Source organism: Sminthopsis crassicaudata, chromosome 3, assembly GCF_048593235.1.
Source record: "Sminthopsis crassicaudata isolate SCR6 chromosome 3, ASM4859323v1, whole genome shotgun sequence".
NCBI lineage: Eukaryota > Metazoa > Chordata > Mammalia > Dasyuromorphia > Dasyuridae > Sminthopsis > Sminthopsis crassicaudata.
In genome coordinates, this window is record NC_133619.1 from 478,874,577 (window position 1) to 478,886,595 (window position 12,019).

General features: G+C 41.4%; 1 protein-coding gene across 1 annotated transcript; it reads right to left on the reverse strand.

The window, feature by feature from the left end:
- Positions 1 to 2,083: 2,083 nt before the first annotated feature.
- Positions 2,084 to 3,196, reverse strand: GSX1 (GS homeobox 1). The gene is made up of 2 exons (XM_074297442.1): positions 2,782 to 3,196; positions 2,084 to 2,457 (listed from the first exon to the last, which is right to left on the reverse strand). The coding sequence occupies exons 1-2, from the start codon at positions 3,194 to 3,196 to the stop codon at positions 2,084 to 2,086; spliced, it is 789 nt and encodes a 262-aa protein (XP_074153543.1).
- Positions 3,197 to 12,019: the final 8,823 nt, after the last annotated feature.

Here is a 12,019-nt window from a genome sequence, read left to right on the forward strand (position 1 = left end):
GAACTTTAGGTGACCTTATATTGTTTCTCTGAGGCATCTTTAATCCAGGTTTACTTTCAAGAAAGGAAAATGAGAAGCCTCCTAATTCGACTTTCCGACCCGACTCTCTTCTTCTGTGGCCCCAGTTACAATCTAAATAAGATTCCCCCTCTCCCCTCCATCCCTTCGTAGACGCTCAGCTGCCCTGGAAGTATACCATCCTCGCCGAGGGCCCCTCCCACCATTTTCATTTTTCCTAAGTCTTCGAAAACAGTCTGCACATCAATCTCACGGAATAGGAATTTGGGTGAAATCAGCAAAATGATTTGGGAATAATAAAGATTTGGAGGGGGAGTCTTTGTAACACTGTGCCTTGAATTGAGCCCAGAGATCAGGTATAGGTAAAATTCTCTTCTTTTCCTGAAATCGTGAGATATCTCTCCCCCACCTAGGAACCTGGCTAGAGAATCTGAAACGAAGCGGAATAATTGATCACATAAGGTATCCTTTTGGAAAGAACAGGCTACTCCTAAAGGACTAGTAATTCATGTTTATCTTAGAAAATAAACAAGCTATACGTAAAAATACAATAGAAAAACATGCACATATCCTTGGTGGAAAAGTTCCTTTACTAGGGATATCTTCGTGGGCAAACCAACGTACCAGCAAGAAATAAACAGGTACAACGAAAAGGATCCTAGGAACAGGAGTGAGCATCACAGCATAGGAATAATCAGGAAGGCTTTCTCTCTCTCTCTCTCTCTCTCTCTCTCTCTCTCTCTCTCTCTCTCTCTCTCTCTCTCTCTCTCTCTCTCTCTCTCTCTCTCTCTCTCTCTCTCCCTCTTCAAGCACAAAGTGTGTCTGAGAAAGATCCCAACAGGAAAAAAATAATTAAAAATCAATCCCTGTGTAAGAGCCTCTAAGGAAATTGAAATTGAAATAGGGCTGTTCTTTGGAAGAGGGTTGAGGAATAAAAGATATGCCCAACACATCCCCTTCAGTCACTCAGAGAGCCAATTCCCAGACTTCTTGCACAGTAAAAACCCTAAGACATATCACCTCTGTTTGAGCTATCCAGATTCCAGAGCCTCACGTCCTAGAGCCCCAAGATTTCTATGAAAAAAAGTTTATTTAATTTTTTTTACATAAATAAATAAATAAATATCTTCTGGTGTTACAGAAACAGTACAATTACACATCTAGTCAGAAGGGGGGGGAAAGTTGGGAGGGGAAGGAGAGAGGAAGAAAAAACAGAGACAGATACCAAAACATTTCACTGCCAGTATTTGGATTATTGATGTAATCCATCACCTTCTGCTTTAGAAACCGAGAGAGCTATTTGGAAACAAAACAAAAAAGGCTTCCTCCATACTGAAGTCACATTTTAAACCTTGCTTTAGGGAAGGAAGGTGTGAGGTGCTGGACAGACTTCGATGAGCTTCCAATCTTGGTCTGGATTAAGTTTATTAGTCCCCAAAGGGACAAACTGGCAATGAGACAGATGGAATTCGAAGAAATAGGGAAAAGGAGATCAATTTTCAGAAATAAAAGCAGGAGAAAGGGGCAGGTGAGAGCAGAAAGGAAGAGCAGTACTCAAATAGGAAACGGAATTCTGTCCAGGAGGTTGAAATCCAGGAGAAGGCAGAAAACACGAGATTAAAAGAAGCGACAGAAGACTTGAAATAAGTCTTTGAAAGAGGGGCAAGGGAGAAGGTGAACTGTGGCCAGCAAGACGCTGGTGTAAGGTGGGGAGAGAATAATGGATTCCTACGAACAAGCTGGTCGCTCTCGAGGAGTTAGACGCTTTTACTGTATTTATAGCTTTTAACTTTACAGTAAAGTACGGGTCGAGCCTCCAGACACTCGGCTATGGCGCTGGAAACTGGGCAATAGAAAGACATCAGTTCTCTAAAAAGTGCGGCGCTGACGCTTGCTCCTTGGGCCTCTACAAAACCATATAAAATCCGAGCGCCGCGGTTGGCTCTAGGTAAGGTGGATTGGGATAGCGCCGAGAGTCCCCAGCACCTGCCTCCCCGGTCAGTCTTTCAGCAGGAGGGAGGGGGCTAAGGCCTGTTGGGGATAGTGATTAAGGGAACCTTGAGCCTTATGGAGTAACAGTGAGATCCCGTTCATCCTTTCCCGACGAGGATGGGGACATGGGGAGTTCATCGTCGTCTTCTGAGCACTTGGTAGAGGAAAGCGATGAGCATTTGCAGCTGTGGGACGCTCCTCCGACACCACTCCCACTTCCCCCGCGGTGAGACCCACTCTTGCCCTCTTTCTTGTGTTTGACTCGACGGTTCTGGAACCAGATTTTCACCTGCTTCTCGGACAGGTTTAGGTAGGTGGCGATCTCAATGCGGCGCAGACGGGACAGGTACATATTGGAGGCGAACTCCCTCTCCAGCTCTAGAAGCTGCGTGCTGGTGAAGGCTGTGCGCATCCGCTTGCTGCTGGGCAGTTGGCTGTTAGTGCTATCTGGAAGGAGAATACCAGAGAAGCAAGAGGTCAGATCCCTTTGTACTTCTATTCTGCAGATTCCACACACTGCCTCCACCCCAACCCTCACCTCCAGTGAAACTCCACTGGCCCTGAGGCCTCCTCTTTCCTTTCTCAGAACCACGGGTGCTCACTAAGAAGGGTCCCTAGCGACTACCCTCTTCCTATCTCTCCGTTTTAACCTCTCGCCACCTCCACAACCCTGGATTCTCCCCAGCCTGGACTTCAACCTTCATTCCTCCGGTGACCCCTCCACCCTGCTCTGCTCATTCTTATCCAGGGAACTGGAAGGGTGAAGCTTACCCACGGAGATGCAGTGGAACTGCCTGGGATCAGGCAGGGGGTAGGTGGTTTGGTAGAGAGCAGCAGCGGCAGCGGCGGCGGCGGCCGGCCCATGGCTGACCCCGGAGGAGACTGAGGAGTGCTGACGGGCCAGGGGCGAATGGCAATACTGAGAACCGAAGGGGGGAAAAGACGCCTTTAGTAGGGGAAGGGCTGGTGGCCCCGGTGGCCCGTGCAGCTGGGAAGCGGTGACACAGAGTGGGCAGACGCATAGTAGCCCAGCCTTGCGCGAATGGCAGGCGCCGGGGGAGAGCCCGTGCAGGGCATGCGGGGGGTGCATTGCATAGGGGAAAAGCGGGGGTGGGCTGCCCTCGGGCGCCTTTTTTTCCCCAGCCTCCCGCAGCACCAGCGAGTCCACCAAGAAGGAGCGCGGCATGACCCTTTGCCCCAGTCCCTCCCAGAGCTTCCGTCCCTCTTCGGCTCCGGACAGGCCTCGCCTGCTGCAGTTGTCGCCCGCTGCTGTAGCTGCTGCTGCCGCGGGAGAGCCTGGCTGGAGGAGCCCGGAGGTGCTGGCCAGTTCTACTGGTGCTGAAAAGGCGCTGACTGCGCTGCTTAAATAGCACTATTGCCATGTGATGGGCTACGCCAGGAGCGGCGGAGGCCTCTCAATAGGCTTTTTGTGCCTTTTCTCTTGGCATTCACTCTGCACGCTTCCTCATTATTTCACTTGTTAACTAAATGAACTGCATAATGTACTCTATTCTTGTCAACCCCACCCACGCCGTAACTGGCGCCCTCGCCCCCTCCTCTCCCTTTTGCGGGTTTATTTTCTCATTCTCCCGCGATTTAATATTCTTTTCTTTCTCTTTATTCCCCACCCCTTTTTGCTTTTTTCATTTTCAGTCGGCCCGTTTCACTTATTTATTTTGCATTCTATCCCTCTCCCCCCCCCCCCCCATAGTCTTTCGCCTCCTGCCAATTCTTTCCACTCGGTACCACCTCTACAATCCCTACCACCTTCCAATCCCAGTTTCCCTTTCCAAACTGGGGCTCCTTGAACGAACCTGGTTTTACCTAGCTCTGGTTCACTAGGGCGTTTCAGTGGCTGTTGACTAGGGTTTCCCACCTGTGGAATACTTTCTCCTTTTCCTTTCTTCCTCAGATGTCAGGTTGCGGGCATAAGAAGAGTTGGGGATGGAGCAGGGAAGGAAGAGGAGGGGAACGACGTACGGAAACGTTCATTACTCTGTACTAGCTCCATAACTGAAGTTTCCCTAGATTCTCAACTTTAGTGATGTTTGCAACGAATGGTCTTTGTTGAAGACCTGGACATTAGTTTCCTTCTTCAACTTCTTACTTGATAATGAAATTTTAGTCCCCTCCCCACTCCATTAAAATTACCTAAAGATAAAAAAGGAAGAGGAAATGTGATTTTAAAGCCTTGCAGGTGAATCTAACATTTCTCACATCCGTAACGACTAGCGAAAATCATTTCTCTCTCTCTCTCTCTCTCTCTCTCTCTCTCTCTCTCTCTCTCTCTCTCTCTCTCTCTCTCTCTCTCTCTCTCTGTCTCTCTGTCTCTTCTCTCTCTCTTTCTCTCTCTCTCTTTCTCTCTGTCTCTCTCTGTCTCTCTCTTCTCTCTCTGTCTCTCTCTGTTTGTCTCTGTCTCTCTGTCTTTCTCTCCCCATCGTCCCTCTTCTTTTTACTTTCTCCTTCCTTCCTTTTCCCTCTCGGTCTCTTTCTGTCTCTCTTTACTCTATCGCTCACGCTCTCTCTACACTTATTAAACATGAATAAACACTGCGTTTTAGGTTCTCTGTCACTGCTGCTTTTCCCCAGATCAGCTATTCCACACCATTTCAATGGGAGCGGGCTCCTGCAGTTTAACTCCCCTCTTTCTGGATACACAATAGTTAAACAACTTCAAACGCCCTGCGCCGTTTATCCAGGCTCCAGCTTTTTAAATCGTCTCAAAGCAGTTTCACCCAGGAGCTTTTTCCATACAATGGGAAATTAGCACAAATATTTAGAGTTTGGAGACAGAATTAAAAAAAAAAAAAAAAACCTCAATTCTAGCCTAGGTTTCGATGGTTTGGGCAAAAACTGCTCTGGGTGGGGAGTAGAATGAAGGCAGTATAAAACTAAGAATGAAGCTTGCTAGACGCTTTAAAATTAGTCTTAAAGCGCACAGACACTAGCTATCTAAGACCCAGATACAGACATGATTTAAAATTTATTCTTTCCCACAAAAAATAAACGATTAGGAAGCAAGAGTTTCTTCATTACTAGAGAAAAGAGGTCTTTCTTAAAATGTGGGGGGGAAGGAATCATGGGGAAATAAAAATCCCAGTAAGCCTTTAAGAATACGATATTATCTAGAAAAGTCCTGTGCCCGATTTCTCCCTTTCTTCTCCATTAGAATTCTAGGCCACGGACATTCAGATATCTAGGCCTTTCGCCAAAGAAGATGGTCAGAAAACCATGTCAGGACTGACTCACAAAGCGATCCATCACAGTTCTACTTGCTATCGCTTCTTTTGGAAATTGGAAATGTAGAGTTACAGAGGCTAGAGCCTTAGCCTAGGAAAAAGAAAACCTCCTCTTTGGGCTGTGGCCGGCTAGAGGGTCTGAGGGAAGCAAGAGGACTTGGGAGGGGGGGAGGTAAGGAGGTAGGGACTACGGGTGGGAGGCTTTCCAGAGGCCTAAGGAAGGGGGACCGCATACGGCATCCACAAGTCTAGCCAAGTCCTACCGGTTCCGAGAACCAGACCTTAGGGTTTACTTCAGATCACGTTCTATTTAAGTTGGGAAGGAAAGGGTTAACGGCCTTTGAATGCACAGCAAGCCCAAAGCTACTGGGAAAGAATATTGAGGAAAAAAAATAACCAGGACCTTATTGAATGTCATTGAAGAAAGTTTTGAATGCCAGATAAAGAGAGGCGAATTAAAGTGTGTGACAGCGGAGGCTAAGCGAGCACAAAGAGAACTCTGTCACACTCTGGGGCAAAATCCGGGGGCTTTTTACCAAGTCTCTTCGCTATGATTGAATTAAGTAATAGGAAAACATTTTCTTTCGGTTTAGAGCCATTAGACAAAAACTTCAAAGCGAATAACACTTTTTAATGTGCAGCCCCACAATGGATTCTGCTTTGTGCTGAAATGTTTAAATGGTTTGTTGGGCAACTGAGTCGGAGAGACTGAGGCTCGAGCAAAATCGCATCCTTGATACCGTTTTCAGGAAGCCGGCAACTAAGAGACATTTAATCCTGGTTCTTTAAACAGACGAGTTTCCCCCACTAGCTTGCTTGCGTGCCGGGCCGGAGCTTTTGAAAAAGTCATCTGGAGGGTCCTTTCAATAACTTAAAGGCAAAGAACGATGAACCCCAACAATATGATTTTAAAAAATTAAATATCCAAGGAAAAGCCGGGAAAGGAATGTTCTCCGAGATCTGAGCTGCAGACTGATGGAAGTGCAGGATTTCCGGAGTATTTCAGCTTCAGGTGACTCCCCACAGCTTTTAGTCATTTCCCTCATCTCTTCCTAGCTTTTCCATTCGCCTTTCTTTTGTTAGTAACCCAGAGCCCTGGAATCATTGGTACACTTTCCACCCAACAGCGGTGAGACCCAAAAAGGGTTTCAAACTTTACCCTTTGACTTTCCTCTACAATTCGTAGAATTTTTAAATCCCTGGGTATCAGGGAGCAAAGACAAGGGAGAGTTCTACTCTGTGTGGTGTCCCAGTAGGAGAGCATCTCTCACTGTGATCTTCAATAATGGCTTACATTTATTTAGCAATTTACAATTTACAAACGTTCTTTCCAACAACTCTTTAGCACCGGATTTGGGCTTTGCTGGGTCACTACAAATGCTCCCTCCTGACTGACCCCCACCCCAAAGCCAGAAGGCCCAGGCTAGGAGAATTAGAAGATTATTTCTGATAACATTAGACTGGGAATCCTGGGTGCATATCTGGATCAATGCAAATCCCTCTTTTGAAGAACTGTTTTTCATTTGTACATGTGAAATAGTACCATATAAAATCATTTTTTTCTTTCTGCCATTTTAAAAAATTTCTAAACAGCAGTCTTCTCATCTACTGAATCATCCAATGCATTCAATAAGAAGTTACTAAGTGCCACTTAATTAAAACAAAGAGAAGGAACCTCTCCTTCCCCCATCATCTCTAGGAATTTATGTTATGAGTGGTGAGAGATACAATAGGAATATCTATAAATAGATAAAAAACGTATACAAAGCAAATACACAGTGGCTTTCCATCTTCTTCCCTGTCAGATTTGCCTCAAGAGCAGAATGAGAAATATGGAGGACTAATCCTCAAAGTCCTGAGATGGATGAACATGGAGTGGGGAAATCTGATTTGCCAATTTGGAAATCAGGAAACTGGGTATTGGTGATGGACATCTTTCTCTGTCTTTTTCAGTCTCGGGTTTTCACTGTCTCTCTTTCTCTGTCTCCTTCACTTTCTCTTTTTTTCCTTCTTTTCTCCCTTTCCTTCCCCTAAATTTGATTTTTATTTTACAACTTAATTCATTAGCTAGGCTAATGAAGAGGAAAGAAATGAAAGAAGTACAGCAAGTGAGAAGCCAAGGATTATGGCGTATGAAAGCAGACTTAGAGGAGGGTTCTCAAGCAACTGAAGGAAGCTTTATACATATTATCTCATGTGAGTCTCATAATTTTGCAAAGTAGATGCTATTATTATCCACATTTTATAGATGAGGAGACCGAGAGTGTGAGAGATTTAAGTGACTTACCTAGGGTCACACAACTAGTAAGTGGTTGAGGCAGGGTTTATACTCAGGTCTTCCTGATTCCATTTCTAGCTGCTCCTTCTAAAAACACATTGGGATTGGTAATAAGCAAGAATGACTGCCTGAGGGATATGAAGATGATATCAGTGACCAGAAGTTTAGGGAAAGCTTTGTGAACCAGATGGCAGTATCTGCATAGCTTCTCTTCATTTTGTAGGGAACCAATAAATGAACAAGTGTTTATCAAGCATCTACTGTAAGCCAAATGTATGTTAAGCACTGGGGACAGACCAAATTGAACAATTCCTGTCTTCTAAGAGCTTACATTCTAGAAAAGTAGTAATCTCCATTTAAAGTACTTCTGTCCAACAAAAATAAAGAAACCAAAAGGTACTGGGGCACCCCACCTGATAGCTTTCCTTGCACATCTGGTCAAAATTCTTTTAGTTTTATAGAATGGCAATGCAAAGCTTTTTCATTAGAATGGGATTGGTACAAGTTTTTTATGTGCCAAATGGAAAAGAATATCTTTTAAATTTTTGACTAAATTGTTTTTACTTAAAAATTTTTTTAAAATTTCTGCTCTTCAAGAAACTGGAAGCTGAGTGGATGGATGCCCATCTATCAGTTGAAGAATGGCTGAATAAATCATGGAATATGGTATACAAATAAGTTATGGAATATTATTGTTCTATACGAAACGATCAACAGGATGATTTTAGAGAGGCCTGGAGAGACTTACATGAACTGATGCTAAGTGAAATGAGCAGAACCAGGAGATCATTGTACATGGCAATAACAAGATTATACGATGATCAATTCTGATGGACGTGGCTCTTTCCAACAATGAGATGATTCATATCAGTTCTAATAATCTTGTGATGAAGTGAGCCATCTACATCCAGAGAGAGGACTTTGGGAACTGAATGTGGACCACAACATAGCATTTTCACTCTCTCTGTTATTGTTTGCTTGCATTTTGTTTTCTTTCTCAGTTTTTTTTCCTTCTTGGTCCGATTTTTCTTGTGCAGCAAGATAACTGTATAAATTTGTATACATATATTGGATTTAACATATATTTTAACATATTTAACATGTATTAGATTATCTGCCCTTTAGGGAGTGGAGGGGAGGAAGGTGGAAAAAATTTGGAACACAAGTTTTTGCAAGGGTCAAAGTTGAAAAATTATCCATGCATATGTTTTCTAAATAAAAAGCTTTAATAAAAATTTTTAATATTAAAATTTTTTTGCCCCCTCTATTGAAAAGAAAAACAAAAACCCTACCATGTTAAAAATATATGCAGCCTCTGAATCATAGGTAGTCTTGATCTTCAGTTTTTCAAAGTTGTTTTTACTATGTTGTTATTGTAAAAATTATTCTTGTTCCATTCACTTTACTCATTATTGACAAGTCTTTTCAGGTCTCTTTCATCATTTCTTCAGCCATTCACGTACTATATGTTGTTTAACCATTTGGTAGTCCCTTACTTTGAGTCTTTAGCTACTACAAAAAGATGAAGTAGAATTTCCAATTCACTGTATGCAATAGATGGAGAAATTCCCGCCACAATAAAAGAAAATGGTTCATCATCCTTTTGTAATCTGGAAATTTAAGAGGGCAAATGGATCTGCTTTGCTTCTCAACATTGTTTTATCTTTTCTTGACATATTTATTTGTATTCTCCTTCAGTTCCCTTCATTATAAGAGAGTCTGGTAAGCAAAAAGGATGTCTTTTACCCTCTAGGAAGTATGAATTGTAAGGATTCCAGAGGAGTACCCTTACAATCCATCATTCAAACTGCAAACAGTCTATATCCACAAATGGAAGCAGATGAGTTGATATAACAGGAGTTTTAGCTTCATGAAGCTGAATTTATTTTCATCACTTGCCTTTTGTATTCAGATGAATGATTTTACATTGTCTTTTGCATTGCCTAGAAACGAATTTCACTGAAGCCAAATGTTAAAAATAGGGTGGCTTTAATTTTAGAAAGTAGCACCAGAGCTAAAGTGAAAAACAAGTCCTTTATTTCCAAAATAGGATCTTACTGTTTTACTTTATCAAACTTCAAAAAAACGGATACTTATCTACCAAGGACTAGACTATTGAGTTACTCCCTCTAGTGTACACAAGCATATAGTTTGGACTAGGTTCAGTCCTGGAGAATCTGGCCTATAGTAAGAGTGATTAATGTTCTCTTTTCTACAACTCCTTGGCTCATTAAATTTCCCTAATGGCCGGGAATAATTTTACTTTTACTTTTAGCCTCTAATACTTTAAGCTTTCCCATAATACTTTCCCCATAATTAGTTTTCCCATAAACTTTTAGTTGTCCCATAAAAAGATATTGGGAACAAAAAGATATCCTATATACAATATGAATCAAGTCTGGTATGGAAAATTCTTTCCTATACACAAAAAAGCTAAAATACAGGACACTCACAAGCAGTCATTAAAAAAAACCCACAAGCTTAAAACAGGATACAGTAACTTAGGAGTAACCTTACAGGATATAAAATAGTTTACAAGACTGCTTATTACTCCCTACCTGGACCTGCTCATCTTGGGACAGATACTCATTTGTCTAAAATAAGAAAATAATAAACATGAGAAATAGCTTAAATCTCCAAGTTTAGGCTTGTTTAGGTGGGACATGTATTTTAGATGCCATGTGCTCAAGGTCTCATGGAGACTGAAGTAAGGGACCAGGTCATTGACTTTGGTTCTAGAGAAGCATTTTGAAACGGTTCTCAGAATATTCAAAGTTAGAAAGAAAGAGGTTGAGGTATTGATTATGTCTTTTTGTTAAGGCAACTAGGCCAATAAAGTAGTGGGTCTGAAGCCAGGAAGACTATCTTCCTGATTTCAAATTTGCCCTCAGACACTTAGTGCATGACTTTGGCCAAGTCATTTAATCTTTTTTGCCTTCATTTCCTCATCTGTAAAAAGATCTAGAGAAGGAAATGGCAACTCACTCCAGTATTTTTTGCCAAGAAAACTGAAAAAGGTTTCATGAAAAACTCAGATATAACTGAACAATCCCATGTCATTTCAAAGCTGATGTCTGGATTTCATTATTTTTATAAGCAAGCCCTTTAGCCCTCAGTCATACATAAATAGTAGTAGACCCCCAAATTACCACATAGTTGATGAGAAGCAAGAGTGGCAATTCTGAACATGTTCCATAGAGATTCCTCTACTATATCTTTAACATCTATTTTTTTTACTAGACTAAAAAAAAAAAGAAATTCCCCCAAGTCAGTAGGCAATATGATCCTAAAGTTCAAGTTTTTACAAATCAAAAGCCTTTTATAAAGAAAATGTTTTTTTTCATATATTTTGGCCAATTTTTATGTTATACATGTTAAAATATGTTAAATCTAATATGTGTAAGCATATTTATACAATTCTTTTATTGCACAAGAAAAATCAGATCAAAAAAGAAAAAAAATAAGTAAGAAAACAAAATGCAAGCAAATAACATCAAAAAGAATGAGAATGTTATGTTGTGATCCACATTCAGTTCCCATAGTTCTCTCTCATGGTAATCATGGTAATGTTCTTGGCCTACTTGCCATGATGATACATTCTGCTTCACAATTTGATAGATTACAATGAGGGCAAAAGCCTTTGCTCTGAGAAATGAAAATGGACAGACTGAATCTGTTCTCATTTTTCATACCCCACTTTTTGTTTTGCTCATTTTGACCTGAGATTTCATGGTAATGGAGTTTCTAGTGTGGAAATTTTTTTCCTTCAATTCAGTCCCTGAGGTCCAGACTAGATCAAAATTGAATTTGTCTTATTTACTAAGTCTTTGACTATAGGAAAACCCTTCAGGTTTCTCATTTATAAAACCAGAGATTTGGATTAGATGAGATCTGAAGTCCTTTCCAGTTATAAATCTATGATTCTATACATATCTGAGTCATAAATTCAATGTTGAAGACCCCCTACAAGATTAGCTCTGGAATAAATAGTAACTAGTTATGTACATAGACAAGGTAGATCTCTGTTCTCTATCTCAGATCTGTTTGGACCGGAAAAGATCCAAAGCTAAATGTGATCTCACAGATTATTGAGTCACACATTCTCATTTTATGAATAAAATGGGAGAAATTAAATGATTTATCCAGCCCAAAAACAACAATTGTAAGCTCTGCTCTGGACTTCAAATAGTCCTAAGAATATCAAGTCACTTCCAGAGAGATATAGAGCTGGAATCTAGATTTTCAAATTAAAAATCAGTAATTTTTTTCACTATACTAATTATCTGGATGATAAGGCCACCCACATATACACATTTTCATGAACACCAGTGAAGAGCTTTTATGTTCCTTGAAGGCAGACACTGTGGGAACCCCTAATGGATGGTTGGCTTGATTTTTTTGTTTGTTTGTTTTGAGCCAAAGGAGTGAAATTCATTTAAAACAATTAAAAATAAAAAGTATTTTACTGATTTTCCCCCCTCTCCATCATTCA

Coding starts and splice junctions, on each gene's coding strand:
- GSX1 (XM_074297442.1), bottom strand. CDS start 3,196: ATGCCGCGCTCCTTCTTGGTGGACTCGCTGGTGCTGCGGGAGGCTGGG. Junction 2,458..2,781: donor GTTCCACTGCATCTCCGTGG/GTAAGCTTCACC, acceptor TTCTCCTTCCAG/ATAGCACTAACAGCCAACTG.